Consider the following 20,951-nt stretch of genomic DNA (forward strand, 5'->3'; position numbering starts at 1 on the left):
CCTTCATGGCTGAGCATACTACAGAGCCTTACAGCTTAACAATAGAGCTGTTAGCCCCCTCCAGGACCACCAAACTGTCACCATTTGTTATGTATTTTTGTGTAATGCAGACGCTGCTTTTTGTCTGCATTATTTTTGTCCCAGTAGTGCTTCTATTTTGTCAGCTTCCAATAGCATTCCACTCACCATTTATAAATTGCAGAGCTTAATGGGGAGTGGGAAATCAGAGGAAACCAGTAGAATAGGAACTCAGCCAAGACTGGATGATTGCACACATCCAGGGAAACGATAGGAGGTAAGTATGACTTGTTTGTTGTTTTATGCCATGGGGTAGCAATATTAATACTTTAAGATTTTATAGGATTCCTCTTAACTAGAGATGATTGAACAGCGCTGATGTTCAGGTTCGTACAAACTCGAACCATCAGTATTTGACTCCCACAGTCTTCCCGTTCCATGTGGAAGGTGGAGACAGCCCGAATCCCTGGAAAACAGGAATACAACCTATGGCCCAGGCTGTATTCCTATTTTCCAGGTGGGACTCGGGCTTTTTTCACCTTCCCCAAGAAACGGGAAGACTGCGGGAGTCAAATGCCAATGGTACGAACATCAATATCAGCGTTGTTCAACCATCTCTACGCTAAACTAGATAAGCTATACTTTGCTCATTACTGAGCTTTAAACATCCATTACCCTGACTCCATATTACCAGTTGTCTATCATTGGAACACATTTTATAGGTACAGTACTTACCACCTCATACCAGGAGCACACCACAAGACCTGCAATTCTAGGAATGCCCTGACTCATCTAGCTATGACAGTTGGACCTTTGTTGAAGTCACTAGAGATGAGCAAACCGGCCGAGGTTTAGGTTCGTATGAACCTGAACTCTCGACTTCTGATTCCCGCTGTCTGCCCGCTCCGTGGAGAGGGTGGATACAGCCATAGCCATAGGCTGTATCCCAGTTTTCTAGGCGGCCCTCAGGCTGTATTCACCCTCTCCACGGAGGGGGGCAGACAGCGGGAGTCAGAAGCAGAAAGTTCAGGTTTATACGAACCCGAACCTCGTCCGTTTGGCTCATCTCTAGAAGTCACCCAGTTCCCTATGCATGCCCATTTTCCAGTATATCTGACCTCTTGAAAGATGCTGTGGCTATAAGGAAATGATGTTATTCAATTTACCTGCCTGTAGTTTTAATGTTATGGTTGATTTGTATACTCATTCCTATTATAACTATTATTCAATCCTGAAGTTTAACATTATTCTTTGTTTTCCTAATTGGATTAAAATTAAATTATTAAAACCAGATAAAATGAATGTATTAATGTTTGGTCAAATCCCTTTGCCTCTATGACAGAAGTGCAATTATGTCTTACTGATAAGATGTTAGAAATATTGACAAGCAAATATTCCCCTTATTATTTTTGTAGATGAACATCTCCAAATGATCTTGGTTCCTAATTGGCTTATATTAGTTTATTCTGTTTAGTATCGTGTAGAGATTTGCAAGGCTGTTGATGTGCTCCCATTTGTATTTTTAGATGAGTGAGGTTGAGGCTTTTTTTCACATTCAGCAAAATAAAAGCAAAATACAACAGTAAAAAACATAGAAAAAGTTGTTCTATTTTGCATCTAGAAATGTGGTACATTAAAGTCTATGGAAAAATGTCTGTGCACAAATTGTGAACAAAAAAATATTTTTATAATGTGTGCACAGTAGTGATAAGCGAGCATGCTTGGTCAAACATAGTGTTCAATTAAGCATTGGGGAGTTGGATGGAGCTTTATGCTCGACTTAGCACCTCATGGTGCTTGGGTAAATGTGGCCATACACTTTCAATAACTGACGGCCAAATAACCTAAACGGCCACCACATTTTTCATTATCATTTTTGTAGGAATGTTTAAATGAGATATAGAAAAATTAGAACAAGTGGGTTTCTGCAAGACGCATTATGCTGTCTGGCAATTGCCGCCATACTGTGGAGTTTTAATATGTCTTACAGAAGCCTATTAGTTTTTTTGTTCTTATTTTTGTATATTTTTTTTTTTAACATCCTTTTGAAGGGATGAATTATACAAAAAATTTGAAGTTAAAAAAACATAAGTTAACCAGGCCTCTCCTGTCTGCCGAGCAGGGGGCACCTGCTTAAATGCTCAAGTCTACTATTGATTTCAATGGCATTCAGTACTCAAGTCGAGCACTTGAGCACTAATAAATGCTCGACTCGATTAACGAGCACTCGAGCATTCAAGTGCTAATTCAACAATAGTGCACAGACAATTTTTTCCCCCCATAGACTTTAATGTAGACTAAAGTTTTTTTTTTAAGGCAGAATTTTACACCTATTTTACTGTCTTCTTTTGTTTTTCTTCTTTTGTGTTTAAAACATAGCCTTAGTAAAGGGGTTACCCTGGATTAGAAAATAACATATCTACTTTATTCCACAACAGCGTCACTATTGCCATCAGTTAGTGGTACTGTAACTGTTCCATTAAAAAGAATGGTGCTGAGTTGTAATACCACACAACCTGATGACAAGAGTGGTGCTTTTTTGGAAGAAATCAATGACCATCTCTTTTTTAATCCTGGTCAATTTCATTGTTCTAATTTTCCCCCTTAAATTAGACAACATATTTGTCTTAATTTACTTAATGACACAAGGTTTTGGCATTTTTTTTTTTTTACTAAAGAGCCATACGAGAATTTTTTTCCATTTTTTTTTGTGAGATCAACTTTGCAATCATACCCTTCATTTTTATCATAAAATATACCGCAAAACAGAAAAATAAATAATTTGTGAGGTGAAATAAAAAAGGGGGTAAAATTGGCATGCTACATTATACCGTATGTATTCCTCAGATTGTTACTGCCATTTAAAGCAACACTGTATTCATGCCCCCCCCCCCCACACACACACACACACACACACCATCCATTTGATGAGAGTAAATTTTTACCTGTCATGTCTTCTAAAATGTGCTTGTTGCCTTGGTTAGAATCTAGAGCATATGTGCCCCAGATCTATGACCCCCCCCTTCATCATCATTAGGAGCACCCCCAGGCAGGATTTCTCCTATTTATTACTTGTCTGAACTGCACCTGTGCCATAGTGACACAGGTGCAGTTAAGACAAACAATTAATAGAAATTCTGTTTCTAATGATGAGAAGGATGGGGAGAAATAATGCGGTTCGTTACTCTAGTTGAGCACTTAAGGTTTGCAAAATGTTCGACTCGAGTAATGAGCATTCAGGTATTTTAGTAACACTAGTTCTCAATAACAGATGAAACTTTTAACACCTGTGCTTCACTCGTGAAATGAGGAGTATATAGAGGAGACATAGACTTCAAAATTGTTAATCTGCCTCACCATGTGGCCAGTCTTTTATTCTGTTTCCAGATTCCATCCATTAAGGACCACCTCCGGTTCTCCGAATACAGCTGGACAACACTGATGTTTAAATTTTAGATTCCTTTGCTATGTCAGCCTCCAGTGTCACATTGGTGAATTTTTGGCCCACCAGAGGAATTGTTTTGAATGGTCCAAGTTCACCCACTTTAGATTGTCATTAATTTACATTAATTGGGTCTACTCTTATCTAAATCACTGCCTTCTTTGCTGTTTAAAAATTAATATAGTAATTTTATTGATAAATAGTAAATTTCATATACAGTATTGTACTAGTTGAGTGATAAAAACATACCGACGATTGAAATTTATACTGCAGACATTTGTTGCTTGCCTTACTGGATATTTTACTGAGCTATGGAGAGGAATAATATGAAACAAAGGACCTATTTGACTTAAAGTAAAGATGTGAGTAAAGCATATTATATCATTAGATCCATAGATCTATTATATCGGACAGCAAAAAATTGTGGTGTTTGCTTAAAACTTATTTTTGACTGTATTGGCATGTTGCACCCACCACTTCTCCCTACCCCTCACCAAGAATTGGTGTATCTTTATGAATGAAAAATTGATATGTATTGGTTGCTGTGATCAACTATTTAACTGGTAATACAGTAAACTCAATTTAACAACTTGTAACTTTTAAAAGTTATTGCAAAATTTTAGAAGTTTTAATAAGACCCAAGGGGTTAGACATTGAGAATATTCTATTAAGTATCTTAAGTATCTTAAACATTTTTATATGGTCAATTAAAAAAAAAAAAACATAATGCACTATGGTTGTGATCAACAGGTGAAAAGATGTTATCGGTGAGAGAAATATCGGTGATCAGTGAGTGCATAGTAGTAAGTACAATATGGGGCATCAGACATAGCTATAGCTATGGCTGGGCTGTATCTCAGTTTTCCAGGTGGTCTTCCGGCTGTATCCATCCTTATCATGGAGGCTGCAGACATCGGGAATCAGACGCCCAGAGTTCAGGTTCATACGAACCCGAACCTTGGCAGGTTCACTCATCTCTAGTTGTGACATCACAGGTCTGCTCAGCGAATCAGCTGCTTAAGCAGCAGCGTCCCATCTAAGCCAATGATTGGCTGGGCAGACCTGTCACTTCATGACCCTAAACCCAGAAGTGGCTGGATGCCGGGGCCTGGAGCAAGGAATAGCCCAGGTTGTCTTTTCCTGCTTGTTTCTATGTTTCTTTGTGTCCTTTATAAGGCTGGGTTCACACTACGTAAAAAACACAGCCGTATTTCATAACAACGGTCGTATTTGTACAAACAACGTCCGTTATTTGCAAATTGTTGAAATACGGCCGTGTTTTTTTACGTAGTGTGAACATAGCCTAACTCTGCATACATGACCCTTGTTTTATGAAATGAATCTGTAGTATAAGGGCTAACTAAAGGGGTCCGACTGCTGTGGCATACTACAATATTGCGAACAGCATCTGTCTGTGTTTATGTTTACGCTAAGTAAAGAAAAAAAGGAGATTAAAGGGGTTGTCCAGCGAAAAACTTTTTCTTTCAAATCAACTGTTGTCAGAAAGCCATATAGATTTGTTCTTCAAGAAGAATTCCTGGTTAGCAACTCTTCCTGAGGACACTGCGCACGCACCGTAAACATGTTGAAGGGGCTATAGGCAGATTTTTTTTTTTAGCAACAGCAAACTGCTCCACCATATTCAGTAAAATAGACCTAGTTTGGTTCTACTGCATATGGTTTATTTGGTAGCAGTTAGATTGCTGGAGTATATTGTATTTGTAACCCCTGGCCACAACTGGAGGGTCGAGTATATTTTGTTGGTTATCATACACAGCACCCACACAGAAGATGGGATCCTGCTCCCCTATATCTCTAGAGCACACCCTCAGAAGTAGCATGGAGGACATGTAACCTGTTCTTTCAGGAATTCTGTCTGTATTGCTTTTGTGCTATTTTTTTTTTTTTGTGATACATATATTTTTATTTGACAGATCCAGGATAATTCCATTAAAAAAGACAAATACATTCTGTAGAAACTGCTAAAGGGTAAACAAGCAGCTGATAAAACTTCCTCAGGATAAAAATAACTTATGGTGACTTTTTTTGTTTAATGAGACAATGTCAATGAGAGTAACGGAAACAGCAAACTACCAGATGAGATCCTGCTCCTCTATATTTAAAGAGAACACCCTCAGAACTAGCATGGAGGACATGTACCAGCTCAGTATATGCTCAGTCCTTCACATTCCTGCTAAAAATAGCACAGACATTTCCAATACATTTTTCTCTCTTTTTTAAAGCCCTTGATAACTGGATTTACATGTCATTGAACCTCCACACCAATTCATCTGTAGTTTAATATCTTGTTTTAAATGTGGAACAAACTGTTAATAACCAATGAAACAAATAACAAATGAAACTCCCACTAGTAAAAAATAAAAAGCTTAAGCCCATATTGCTGTTGTGCTATGTTCATAAGTGATACATAATATACTTTTATTTGATTCACAGATCCAGGACGATTGTGTTAAACAAGATTTTAGTCATCCCATAGATGCTCCCAAATTCTAGTCATGGTCAGGCATCTCTTGTGTTGAATAGGCAAGCATGTAGTTTGGCACATGTGAATGTTAAGTGTCCAGAAATGAGAAGCATTGAAGATAACACAACAGGAAAACTGAACACACATCATAACTGTAATTCTTTTCATTGGGATAGTTGTGGCATTTTACTGCCATTGTCAAGAAAATCATATAACAAAATACAATTATGGTTTCCAAATGGTGATGCTTTTGGCCCTTTTAGTGGAAAGATCATGTCGACCCCCATTGTTAGTTAAAACACTTTACACCTGGAAGAATTTTTAAAGCATTTTGAATGAATTACCCGGCAGCAGAGGTAAGAAATCAACAGGGGATATAGTTTAACACATCAATGTACCCATTGTATGCTTTGCCTCTCCACAAACTTTTTCTTTCCCTTAAAAAAATATTTTGTTTAGAAAACACTATGATATGAGGGCGATAGACTATTTGGTTTCTTCTATGTAGATGCTCTTAAATTAATGCATATAAATAATTTATTTCCTTTCATCTTATTTTCGCACATATTCTGTTACGCTAAGCATCCGACAGAGTGGTCCACAGCCCAAATCACACATGGAGCATTGAGTCCCTATGCATTTCATTTCTTAAGACAAATTGTGCCTCTGGGTCAGTTTTTGCTTTTGGGCTCAGGGGCAGGAAAGCTGTGTTTTCACTGGCACTTTCCTCCGTCTCTAGACAAGTGATTTCCATGTCCTCTGACCTTCTTCTTGCATCGGTCAGAATTTGTATCTGCTCCTGTACAGTTTCAAGCAAAATTTTGACTTCTTTTTGCTCTGCTATAAGACAGTTGCTAGGTGTAATGTTCACCCTTACAAGTTCACTGGAATAGGAGTTTTTGCACAGTTTGATGCCTGACACTTCAGAAACATTCTGCATTTGCAGACAGGCATCATCTAGCCCCACTGAGGGTATAATAGGAATAGAGCTGACCCTAGACGTTGAAAAACTGACACAGTCCTTTTGTTCCATGTTATTAAAATAGGATTGTGTTTCTTTTGAACGCAGTTGCATATTTATTGAACTATTTTGTGGTTGAGACAAATCAGTGGCGGAGCACCTAAGAAAAAAAAGAAAAGAAACATAGTTTGAGTTAATCATTAAAATAAAATAAAAAATCGGTATTTGCCAAATAATAGTATCCATCCATAGTTTTATCTAGTTTTTATTTCTTTACTAAAACTATGTAACAAAGTGAATAAAAACATTTATCTACAGTAAAAAAAAACAGCAACTAAGCAATTTGCACAAAACTACTGTATATTTTGGCTTAGATTTGTAGACTGCATCAAAAGAGATGACATTAATCCATCCCCAGGGGCGGTTTTGGCATTTCTGGGGCCCCAAGCGAAGTTATGTCTGGGGCCCCCCACTCGACACGCATTCCAAAACAATAGACCGCTGTGTGTTGCCCCCAGTAGTATATACCCCTTGTGCGCTACCGCCAGTAATATATACTCCTTGTGTGCTGCCCCCAGTAGTATTTACCCCTTGTTTGCTTCCCCCAGTAGTATATAGACCCCTGTGTGTTCCCCCAGTTATATATAGCCCCCCGTGTGCTCCCCCAGAAGTATATAGACTTCCTGTGTGCTGCCCCAGTTGTATATAGACCCCCTTTGTGCTGCCCCCAGTTGTATATACCCCCTGTGTGCTCCCCCACTAGTATATAGGCCCCCTGTGTGCTCCCTCAGGGGTATTTAGCCCCCCTGTGTGCTCCCCCACTTCAATATAGACCTCCTGTGTGCTCCCCCACTTGGATATAGACCCCTGTGTGCTCCTCCAGTAGAATATAAACCCCCTGTGTGGTTCTCGCAGTAGTATATAGACCCCCTGTGTGCCCCACCGGTATTATATAGACCCCTTGTGTGCTGCCCCAGTAGTATACAGACCCCTTTGTGCTCCCCCAGTTTTATATAGACCACCTGTGTGCCTCAAAAGTAGTATATAGACCCCCTGTGTGCCCCACCAGTAGTATATAGACCCCTGTGTGCTCCCTCAGTAGTATATAGCCCCCCTGTGTGCTCCCCCACTTGGATATAGACCACCTGTGTGCTCTCCAAGTTGTATATAGACCCAATTCTGCTGCCCCAAGTAGTATATAGACCCCCTGTGTGCTGCCCCAGTAGTATATAGACCCCTCTGTGAAGCCCCAGTAGTCTAAAGCCCCCCTGTGTGCTCCCCCTGTTATATAGCCCCCTGTGTTCTCCCCCCATTTATATAGACCCCCAATGTGCGCTCCCCCAGTTAAACAGACCCCTGTGTGCTCCCCCTCCCATAAAGTATATAACACAATAAAACAAACACTTATACTCACCTGGGTCCAGGCGTCTCCTCTTCTCTTCACTCTTGTGGCTGCAGGAAGGGTTTTCCCTGCGATCACAAGAGGCCGCACTCCCCTTGTCCTGGCGCTGATGCTCCAGTGATGTCACTGGAGCGCCGGCACCACAAGGACAAAGCTGCCACTTGTGACCGCAGGGAAAACCCTTCCTGCGCCACAAGAGTGACTGACAGGAAGGGAGCTAATGTCTCCCGCCCTGTCAGTGCTGCTGTATGTAACTATGAGCGCTCATTATGAGTGCTCATAGTTACAGTTCAGATGGCAGCAGCGAGCGGGGCAGCGGCCGTGTCCAGCGGTCTTGAGCACAAGAGCAGGGCATGGGGGCCCCCCTGGTTGTTGGGGGCCCCAAGTGATCGCTTGGGGTGTTTGGTGCCAAAGACCGCCACTGTCCATCCCTACTGTAAAAGTGACATGTATTCCTGTTGCTGTCTGCTTGTTGGAAACCAGTGGTCTACACAAAGGAAACCATATAGTCATGCCAGTAGGGGGGGGGGGAAGAAAAAAAAAAAAAAAACTATTTTAAAGTTAACATCAAATCCCATTATTTCTAAAGACTTAAGGCACTATTACACTGAAGTATTATAGGCCATAATTGGCCGATATCGGCCATTAGGGCCGATTATCATCTGGTGTAATAGAAGACAATGATCAGCCGACATGAACGTTGTCGGCTGATCGTTGCTGTAGTTTGTCTTTCAACATGTTGAAAGACAAACTACCAGGATTGCAATGATCTGCTGCCATAGCTCCGTGGAATAGGAGCAGTGGCAGCAGACCGCTGTTATCTTCTATGGGCTGCCCGGACGATCTAGCGATCACCTGGGCAGCCCCCCCACATCTCCCCGCGACCCTCCAGGTCTCACCCGCTCACTGCTGATGCATGTAATAGCTCCGGCAGTGAGTGGGGAACGAGGAGCAAACAAGCGCTCACAGCGCTCGTTTGCTCCTCAATATCGCCCTGTGTAATAGGGGCTTTATTGTCAATGTTTGGACCTCTTCTAGTTTAATAGTTACCAATCAGTTCTTGAATAGTTATTTAGATACTAGATAGCTTTTACGAGTCATGAGCAATAAACACATCTTGTCTTTTGATTTATGTAATTTGGTCTGAGCATAATCCCAAACCTAAAAGTTTACTTTAATCCCTAATAAGTTTTTTTACAATGTGGTATTTACCAGTATTGCCCCATTTTGGAGTTTATGATTATCCAATCATATCGCCATAACTAAAATAACCATCATACAAAATTTCTTAGCTATTTCACACCCTTCATTGTGAGATGACAGAATTTCTACGTTCCTGCTAGAGAAAGGGTTAGCACAGAATTTAACTGCATGCCTGTGATACCACTGATAGCACAATACAAATACTCCAACTTTCCTGGATCCTTAGTTGTCCCAACTATGTACAGGTGTACTCAACAAAATCAATGTATATTTTGTGATGACTAGCTAATAGAAACTGAACAATTTTGAGATATTCCTTTGGGAGTTGTATATGTTATGTGCATCTTAAGTTCCTACCTAAGTTGCAGCCTGTTTAAATTGTATTAAATTTGTACATTGTAAATTGAAATCACTATCATTAAAAATAACTTTTAACATGTAATCAGGCATGTCAAAAGTTATTGATCGCAGCAAGTGACAATGGTACTCCCACTTGAAAATGACTCTGAGGGAGATTTGAAACATTGTATCCTGTCCCCCCCCCCCCTTTTGATGGAATAAATCACATTGTTTACCATATGCTGGTGTGCTGAAGCCCTTTGCTGTATATTTTGGGGATCCCTAGCCAAGGGACTTCCTTTGCTAGCACCTACATTTTAATTTTTTAGAAGTGGGTATTTTTTTCTGGATGTAAAGTAGGTGTAAAATTCAGAAGTGTTTTAGATCTAATATTGTGCTCTATTAAAGTAAATGGAAAAGCAGTTGTCAATGCACACATTGTACGAAAAATGTCTGTAATTCCTGTATTCTGTGGCTCCAATAGAGAATGAATGTAGTGGTGGCTGGTGTCTTTAGTTTCGAGATAGCAAAAAGGTCTATCCGCCCATGCTAACTGCTCTATAGGAGCCATTGAAATAGCCAATGGATATGGTATTATTTTGTCAAATTGGAAACTCCCTTTAAATTATGTGTACTTTACAGATGAAAACATAATGAATAGGAATGCCTAAAATAGACAAATGGATAACAGAGTAGGTTTATTGTTTTGTAACGTTGCCACGTTAAATGTCCTTAGGAAACACTGTATACACAGCTCTATCACATATGATTGACAATGTCTTTTTGTATACCATATTTTGAATCAACTGCAATATATTGCAATTAGAACAGCTGCTATCTAAATAACACTCAATCAAAATGCCTCCCCCTCAATCAAATGTAAACTCTGACATCGTCGTATTGCAGCAACTTTCTAATACGGCAACGTGACTGGCATAGAAACACATGGTTTGTGTAAAGCTCTCATTAGATACTGGACTTTCCACTGCTTAATTAGCAGTGTGCTAAGTGTTAAACTGTTATTAAATCTACTCTTTAACCTCGAAGCTGTCAGATCCCATAACAAATAATGAAGCCTGGCAGTTCTGCAATAAAAGCCTGGCTTGTCAGGTGTGATAAGAACACAGACAGATGGAACAAAATTGTAGAAGTTGTAATATCTAGGCAATTAAAATGCCAATCTAGACATGTGGCTCTTTGTTGAGAATGCCACAGATTTTTTTTTATGATTTCTAACAGATTTCAATCAGATGCCTACATGATAGGTTGAGCAGTATAAAAGAAATGGCATGCATATGGTTCTTATAGAGGGCAACGCTACAAAACCATACAGTGTAAAATGTTACTTTTTATATTAATGTAAGGAATGTTTGGCTTCATATTGAAATATTTTGCATTCTCTATGAATAATAAAGAGGAACAGGACCATTTTGGGTATTATTTATGCCCTGCACAGTATTACTATGTAGATTCTATATAATGATGTTATTACTTCACTTTATGATGCTATTAAAGTGGTTGTATACAATTAGAAAACAGATGTCCACACAGTTTTTATGCAGCTCAGCCTCATTGGCTTAAATGTAGCTTAGATACCATACAGAATCCATGGTCAGGTGTAGAACTTTTCCTATTACACATTTTGAAGAAATTGAATTTTTGGTATTATCTAAAAGCTCTCTTGAGACTGCTTTCAATGTCATCCAAATAGTACCCCTTTCTCTGGTTTACATCACATCTACAAAAAAACACACATTTTTTTTTCTAAACTAGAATCATCAATCAATCAATCAATCAATCATTTCTCCATATATGATGTATAACAGAGATCAAAGCCTTCATCCCTGTATCAGTCTATACAGTTATTAAGTTGATTTGCTTACTTATCAAGTAGGAAAATCAATGAAAACAGGATATTATAGCTCTATCAAAGGAGTGGAATATGATTTCCTTAAACAATTTTTTGGTTTTGAGTAGACATTAATTTAACTGGCAGCCTGAGATACAAATTAAAAGTAAGCCACATGTATCCCCTGGTGAAGCCAGTCTAGCCAGTGAAACATGTTGGTGGCCTGTTGCCTGTTGACTTTTAAGCAATTTTTAGCCTGGAAAGCCTCTGTGTATAAACAGTCTAAACAGTCCAAACTGTGACATTATTACAAACAAATTGAGCTGAAATTTATCCAAAATAAATTAACTTTTTCTATGTAAAAAAAAAAAAAAAACAAGATTCAATGCAAATCGGGCTTGTCAATTCACTTTGTTCTGCGAAGCAAATTCCCGCCCATTTGTAAAATTGGCAGCCACACAAGTTACCTCGTTTCCGGAGGTGGCCAGTGGGCTGTGTGTGGAGGAGAAAGCAGGATCACAGGAGGCAGTAAGAGCAGAGCAGGAAAAGACTAACAGAGCTATATAGGGACAGAGAGAATAGGATATTATAGAAGGGCTGATTGTGGGTAGATTGTGGGTGATTTTATTGTTGGAGCTGTCAACCAAGTGTCCAGTTTACAAAGTAACTGGGTGCCTATAGGAATTCACTGGGACCAGTGGATACACAGTCCATCTTATTATCTCACTGGGCACTGTAAACTCCTGTAAACTCCTATTGAGTTATTTACTGGTATCAGTAAATTGAATGTGCACCTTACATAATCAGTGTTTGCACTCCAATCCTACTGTGTTCTAAAAATTATTTTTCATTACTGAAGTGAGCATGCAGCTTACATAATAAATGGTCGCACTCCACTCCTACTGTGTTATAAAAATTCATGAACACAGTAGGAGTGGAGTGTGACCAATGATTATATAAGGCACACGCTCACTTCACTAATAAAAACAAACTTGTATATTAACCCCTAGCCGCACCAAGCAGTTATAATACGTCATGGTAGAAGGTTAGTTTCAGCACGATGACGTATTATAACTGCGCAGCTTCAAATGCTTGCTGTTTACACAAACAGTGACCGGGAGCCGCAACTAAACTGTCAGCTGATAGCTGACAGTCTAGTGTAACTGCCACTGGACCCCCAAAGGAGTTCCAGCATCGTCAATTTCCGGCATTGGTGTATCGGTAACTGTAATTGGTGTGGTAAAAAATACATAGGATTACATTGGAATCTCTGCAAAGAAAATGCTAATTTTAACTTTTCACTCTTACTTTGCAGCTATTCCTGTGAAATGCCCAAAGGGTTAAAAAAAACTGTGTGACTGTAGATTTGAATACTTGAAAGGGTGAAGATTTCAAAATAGGGTAAATTATGGTGGTTTCTAGTATACAGGCCTCCAAAATATACTTCAAAACTGATATGGTGCCTAAAGAATTTCTCAGCTTGAAATTTTCATGAAAAATTTGAAAATTGCTACTAAACATTAACGGCCTCTATTATCCTAAACAAGTAAAAGCATGTTCACCAAATGCTGTTATTATAAAGTAGACATGTTCTAGATATGAATTAATAAATAAATTATGTAGTATTACTATTTTCCTTATTGGCAGAGACTTTCAAATGTAGAGAAATGCTATTTTTTTCAATTTTTCACAACATTTTGGCGTTTTTTCACAAAATATTCTAAAGTTATAAACCCAAATTTACCACTAACATAAAGTAGAATATGTCATGAAAAAAACAATCTTGGAATTACAAGGATTGGTTAAAGCATTCCAAAGTTATTGATGCTTAAAGTGACACATGTCATATTTGAAAAATGTCCCCTAAGGGTAAAAGTAGGAGTGGAGTGAAACCACTGATTGTGTAAGGCCCACACCCATGAATCATTACTGAACTGAGTGTGCGCCTTATGGCCGGGTTCAGACTATGTAAGTGTGCGGCTGTATATGCGGCTGTAATTGTGCGGCGGTATTTTTGGTGGTTCATGCGTACGCTGGAAAATATAGGATATACGGCTGCACAGTGCACACTATGTATGAATCTAGGGCCCGATCGTAAACGGACCCGTGAAAAATGAACAAGACCATTGTTTGCGGCTGGAAACGCGGCCGTGGATTGACAGGCAGGCCGTACGGAGTACTTCAAAAATATCCGGCAATGATGCCGAATGCCGATGCCTCTAATAGTTAATATATTAAATTAATAAAACACATTTTCTTAGTAATAAAGTCCCTTTCGTTGTTCAACAATTTAATTCTAACGAATCCATCATTTTGCAATTAAATATACTGTTAAAATAAATAGATATATAAATAAATGTATATTTATATAAAAATTTATTTTTTGACAGTATATTTAATTGCACAATGATGGATTCGTTAGAATTAAATTATTGAACAACGAAACTGAATTTATTTCATCGAAAATGTGTTTTATTAATTAAATATTAATTAGTACAAGAAGCTCCATAAGCAGTTAATTCATATTGCCGGCAAAAGAGCATTCTGTACTAATCATCACTTTACTTTAATGAAAACATCAAATGTTTCTTCTAATTATGTTATCACAATAGCATTATTAGAGGAAACATTTAGAATTATATGTGCGCTCAGCTGATTGGCTGATCGGCTTAGCGCACATATAATGAGCCGGTCCGCAGTACAGTCACTTCATTGTGCTGCGGACCAGCGAAGAGGACACATCGGGGTGAGTATGGAGCTCTCCCCACCCCCTCCCCAGCACTGCACCCCTCCCAGCAAGGAAGGGGGGGGTCAGTTAACCCCTTCCTTGCTGGGATGGGTGCAGTCTGATATCAGTCTGGCCCCCAAGGGGTTAAGGGGGATGCAATACATCCTCCCTTAACACCTTGGGGGCCAGACTGTAAGCAGCGATCTGTAAAGATGCTGCATACTGTAAGGAGCACAACACCGCTAACAATGATGGGTGTTGTGCTCCTGTTTGTGTGTTTTTTGTGTGTTTCTCCCTTTTTGTTTTTCAGATATCAGTATCCTGGGGATTACGTCGGATTCCGTGGACTACGTCGATGACCAGCGTTTTTTTTTTTTTTTTTTTTTAATAAAATGGTCAATGAGGGGTGTGGGGGTGTTTTTATTTGAATAAAAAAATTTTTTAACTTGTGTCTTGTCTTTATTTATTTACTTTATAGACTTAGTAGTGGAAGCCGTCTAATAGACGGAATCCATTACTAAGTTGGGGCCTAGTGTTAGCCGGTATAAAATGGCTAACACTAACCCCCTATTATTACCCCAGTACCCAATGCCACCAGGGGTACTGGGAAGAGCCGGGTGCCAGTGGTCCCGGAGCGTCAAAATTGGCGCTCCTGGACCGGGCGGCAGCAGGCTGGTAAGATTTAGGCTAAGGAGGGCCTAAACCAATGGCTCTTCCCACCCTGGTGTTACCAGGCTGCTGTCGTTTGGTTTTTAACCCGGCTGGTTATAAAAATAGATAAATAAATAATAAAAAAAAACGCATAGGGTCCCCCCTATTTTTATAACCAGCCGGGTTAAAAACCAAACGACAGCAGCCTGGTAACACCAGGGTGGGAAGAGCCATTGGTTTAGGCCCTCCCCAGCCTAAATGTTACCAGCCTGCTGCCGCCCGGTCCAGGAGCGCCAATTTTGACGCTCTGGGACCACTGGCACCTGGCTCTTCCCAGTACCCCTGGTGGCATTGGGTACTGGGGTAATAATAGGGGGTTAGTGTTAGCCATTTTATACCGGCTAACACTAGGCCCCAACTTAGTAATGGATTCCGTCTATTAGACGGCTTTCACTACTAAGTCTATAAAGTAAAGAAATAAAGACAAGACACAAGTTAAAAATTTTTTTTATTCAAATAAAAACACCCCCACACCCCTCATTGACCATTTTATTAAAAAAAATAAAAAATAAAACGCTGGTCATCGACGTAGTCCACGGAATCCGACGTAATCCCCAGGATACCGATATCTGAAAAACAAAAAGGGAGAAACACACAAAAAACACACAAACAGGAGCACAACACCCATCATTGTGAGCGGTGTTGTGCTCCTTACAGTATGCAGCATCTTTACAGATCGCTGCTTACAGTCTGGCCCCCAAGGGGTTAAGGGAGGATGTATTGCATTCCCCTTAACCCCTTGGGGGCCAGATTGATGTCAGACTGCACCCATCCCAGCAAGGAATGGGTTAAGTGACCCCCATTCCTTGCTGGGAGGGGTGCAGTGCTGGGGAGGGGGTGGGGAGAGCTCTATACTCACCCCGATGTGTCCTCTTCGCTGGTCCGCAGCACAATGAAGTCACTGTGCTGCGGACCGGCTCATTATACGTGCGCTCAGCCGAACAGCCAATCAGCTGAGCGCACATATAATTCTAAATGTTTCTTCTAATAATGCTATTGTGATAACATAATTAGAAGAAACATTTGATGTTTTCATTAAAGTAAAGTGATGATTAGTACAGAATGCTCTTTTGCCGGCAATATGAATTAACGGCTTATGGAGCTTCCTGTACTAATTAATATTTAATTAATAAAACACATTTTCGTTGAAATAAAATCAGTTTCGTTGTTCAATAATTTAATTCTAACGAATCCATCATTTTGCAATTAAATATACTGTCAAAAAATAAATATATATATAAATATACATTTATTTATATATATATTTATTTTAACAGTATATTTAATTGCAAAATGATGGATTAGTTTAAATTTAATTATTGAACAACGAAAGGGACTTTATTACAACGAAAATGTGTTTTATTATTTTACTAGATTAACCATGAGAGACATCGGCATTAGTGCAGAGGATCGCAAACCCCGGTAATAGCAATTCATGTAAACTGTGTTCCCTGCTTTCCCAGATGCATCCAGAGGTGTTTGCATCACTTTCTTAAGATTTTATTTGTTATTTTTAGTTGAACCAGATTTCCAAGTAAATGACCGTATGTTTTGAGCCGCATGTCTATTTTTTCCCACGGCCGTAGTTTCATCCGCACATTTACAGCCGCATAAAAAATACAGCCGCACAGTTACATAGTGTGAACCTAGCCTTTAGTTGGTGCCACATAAACTAAATTGGGATACAAAGGGTACTGCACAAGAGGAGTCGAAAGGGTACTTGAAGGGTGATTGGAACGTGTTAAATAGTTTATTAGAAAGTTTATATATTTTATGCCACTGTTACACCAAGGTTCACTGCTGTTCATGGCTGAAATTGAATGATTGACTGGCTGATTAACTTTTTTTTTTTTTTTTAATTGTGATTTTCCAAGTTGTGACATTTTTACAAGAACATGTGTTAACAAAGTTGTCATTCCTTAATAATCCCAGTATTGTAGCTACTATAATTTAGCAGTTTTATTGAAATTTGTTAGACCCTTTGTTTTACTCAATATTCGTGAACCTTGCGAAACGTATTTTCGCCTGATTTGCTCATCTTTATTCAGTATATGAGGTTAATTATTTTATTTAAATTCTGAATTTATTACATATTTATAAGGAAGTAACAACAAGCACCAGGAAAAAAAATATCAAAAATACAATTGTCAGTGTGAAAAACAATATTGCTAGTACAAAAATGAAAGTATAGGTGAGACAGTTGCCAACAGGGGCTGAGGCCCAACCAGCAGAGAAAACTAAATAGGATAAGGCAAAGAAAGTAAGGAAGACAGATGAGAAATGGGTGGTTAAGGTAAAAGGGTAATAAGCCCTGTCCTCCACTTTAAGTAACCACATGGGAATAAGAAGTGGATTTGGACACCGCCACAAAGCCAGAATGCAGGTCCTCGTGGCCTTGAACAAATTCTGGAGCACAGAGTGACAATACTGTAGGTCTTAGGTGGGATGTTGGAGATGTATAGGAGTAAGAATGCAGGGGTGAAAATCACCCTGTAGTCTGTGAAAGTAGAGGCTTACGCCACACTTTTTTCCAGAAGGGGGCCAGCTTAGCGCAGCTCCAAAAGGTATTTAAGAGAATACTCTCTTCACCACAATTCCCCCACCACTACGCAAAGGCATCTTGGAATATCCTATGAAAACACTTAGGAACAGGGTACCACTGAGAAAGCACCTTCCTGGAGTTGAGAAGCCTCCTTCCCAGGTAGCCAGGTAGGGAGGGCAAGGTTGCTCCTGTGGGGAGACTTACATGGCATATAGTTTAGAAAGAACTTAAGTGGGCCCCAGCCAAAGCAGAGTGACTCAAAGGGGGTAAGATAAGGAGGTGGGGGGGGGGGGGGGGGGAAGAAAAAGAGAGTAGCACTCTTCAGAAACCTAGGGGACAGGGATCTGAGAGATGTCTGTGAGTAAAAAGGGTTAGCAACAAGGAGACCTAAAGGCTACCTACGTAGGATTGTCCTGTCCTGTCCTGTCCTGTCCTGGGGGAAAGGCTGGGTTGTGTAAGATGGGGAAAGGTGAAGATGGGTAGGGTGCTGTGAAACCAGAGGAAAGGTGTCTATGACAAATTTTTTGCATGGGTACAATAGTTGGGTGAAAGCCTCCAAAGGGAGTGGAGGAAGGTAGACAAGGGGTCACAAGGAGGGAAATTCGGGAGATAGCGACCTTTTTACATTTACCTATAGTTTAATGGGGCGTGCCTGTGCCAGCCAAGCACTATGTAGAGGTGCGCTGCTGCATAGTATTGATAAAGGTCGGGGAGGCCAACACCACCACGTGTCTTAGGATGATAAAATATGTTTCTTGCCAAGCAAGATGATTTGTGAGCCTGTATAAATTTGATGAGAAGGGAGGATTTACAGAGGTAGCACAGGGGTATACTGATCGAGAGTGCATGTTTCTCTTAACCCCTTAGTGACCGCCGATACAGCTTTCTACGGCGGTCACTAATGGTCCTTATTCTGCTGCCATCAGCTTTTTACGGCGATGGCAGAGAATAAGGCTGCGGGGCCGGGACGGCCCCCACCCCATCCCCCCGGCTACCGGAGGTAGCTGAGGGGTTGGGGCAGTGTGTGGGGGTCCGTCCCGCCCCCCCCCCCCCCTTACCGACGATCGCCGCTATTAACGTTATAGCGGCGGCCGTCGGTAAAGGGGATTACCGGTGCCGCCGCCGCCTTTCATCTCCCCCCGCCGTGAATCTACGGCGGGGGGAGATGAAATAAGTGTATATCAGACCCCAGATCAGACCCCCCTAGTGCCCCAATAACTAACCCCCCTCCCCCGGCGGCCATCATTTCCAAGATGGCCGCCGCCATCGCTGTGAACCGACTAACGTCGGTTCACAGCGATTTAATAGTTAAAATGAATGAAAGCCCATGCTCTCCGCCACCGGAGGTAGCAGAGAGCATGGGGCAGTCATCGGGGACCCCCCTGTGGGGTCCCGGTACAAGCGATCAGCGGTATATACTATATACCGCTGATCGCTTGTGCCATGTGCTCCCGGCACTTTTTATCCCCTGTCACCATAAATGATTGGTGACAGGGGATAAAAAGTGATGTCCCCCCACCCCCCAAGTCGCCCCCCCACCCCCCCTGTCACCCCCGTCCCCCCCGTCCCCCAGTCACCCCCCCTTCCCCATATACTCACCGGATCCACGGAGCTCCTTCCTCCTCGACGTCCTGGCTGGTTATGAAGTGCGCATGCGCTTCACAACCAGCCAACTCTGAAAATTTAAAGTGACAGAGACCAATTTGGTCTCTGTCACTGAACTATGATTACTGAGATAGAAAATATCACAGTAATCATAGTAATACAGTGAAAATGAATATGTAAAGTACAAAAAGTGACAAACATACAAAAAAATAAAACACACACTTTTTATTATAGTAATAATTGCAGTTTACTTCCAAATTACCCCTAACCCCTCCCCAGATTACCCGTAACCACCGCACGTTGCCCGTAACCACCGCACGTTGCCCGTAACCACCGCACGTTGCCCGTAACCACCGCACGTTGCCCGTAACCACCGCAAATTGCCAGTGACCCCCTCCAGATTGCCCGTAACCACCCCAAATTACATGTACCCACCCCAGATTACCTATAAGCACTTCAGTTTATCAGTAACAATCCCAGATTGTCTGTAACCCTTCCAGGTTGCACATAACCCCCCCAGGTTCCCCGTAACCATGCCAGATTACATGTAACCCCCCCAGATTGCACGTAACCACTGCGCGTTGCCTCTGACCACGCCACGATGCCTCTGACCACGCCACAATGCCTCTGACCACCGCACGTCGCCTCTGACCACCGCACGTCGCCTCTGACCACCACACGTCGCCTCTGACCACCGCACGTCGCCTCTGACCACCGCACGTCGCCTCTGACCACCAAACGTCGCCTCTGACCACCCCAAATTGCCAATGACCCCCTCCAGATTGCGGTGCCCATGTCAGATTACAGGTACCCACCCCAGATTGCCTATAAGAACTTCAGTTTATCCGTAACCACCCCACATTGCCCGTAACCACCCCACGTTGCCCGTAACCACCCTAGATTGTCTGTAAGCACTGCAGGTTGCACGTAACCACCCCACGTTGCCCGTATCCACCTCAGATTGTCTGTAAGCACTGCAGGTTGCCCGTAACCAGCCAACGTTGCCTGTAACCACCCCAGATTGTCTGTAAGCACAGCAGGTTGCCCGTAACCACCCCACGTTGCCCGTATCCACCCCAGATTGTCTGTAAGCACTGCAGGTTGCCCGTAACCACCCCACGTTTCCCGTAACCATCCCAGATTGTCTGTAAGCACAGCAGGTTGCCCGTAACCAGCCCACGTTGCCCGTTACCAGCCCACGTTGCCTGTAACCAGCCCACGTTGCCTGTAACCAGCCCACGTTGCCGTAACCACAGCAGGTTGCTCGTGACCACCACACGTTGCCCATAACCACCACACGTTGCCCGTAACCACCCCGCGTTGCCTGTAACCACCCCACGTTGCCTGTAACCACAGCAGGTTGCCCGTGACCACCCCATGTTGTCCGTAACCACCCCAGATTACCTGTAACCACCTCAGGTTGCCCATAACCACCCCTGGTTGCCCGTAACCACCCCACATTACCTGTAATCTCATTTTTTTTATTTTATTTTAGTAACTGCGCTATTCTAATAACCATTACTAGCTGCGGTTTTGCTCCTGTAAATTGGCGCTCCTTCCCTTCTGAGCCTCGCTGTGTGCCCATACAGTGGTTTATGTCCACATATGAGGTACCGTTTTACTCAGGAGAACCTGCGTTACAGATTTTGGGGTACGTTTTCTCTCC

The 20,951-nt window shown here is 41.5% G+C and overlaps 1 protein-coding gene across 1 annotated transcript in view; it reads right to left on the bottom strand.

Moving 5' to 3' along the window:
* Positions 1-6,549: 6,549 nt before the first annotated feature.
* NRG3 (neuregulin 3) overlaps positions 6,550-20,951 on the bottom strand; it is a 673,333-nt gene continuing 658,931 nt past the window's right edge. The window contains exon 9 of the mRNA XM_069980695.1: positions 6,550-7,066. Within this exon, the coding sequence (XP_069836796.1) occupies positions 6,556-7,066 (511 nt within the window). The 3' untranslated portion in view covers positions 6,550-6,555. The remainder of the gene's footprint in view (positions 7,067-20,951) is intronic.

The sequence above is a fragment of the Dendropsophus ebraccatus genome, chromosome 8, assembly GCF_027789765.1.
Source record: "Dendropsophus ebraccatus isolate aDenEbr1 chromosome 8, aDenEbr1.pat, whole genome shotgun sequence".
Lineage (NCBI taxonomy): Eukaryota > Metazoa > Chordata > Amphibia > Anura > Hylidae > Dendropsophus > Dendropsophus ebraccatus.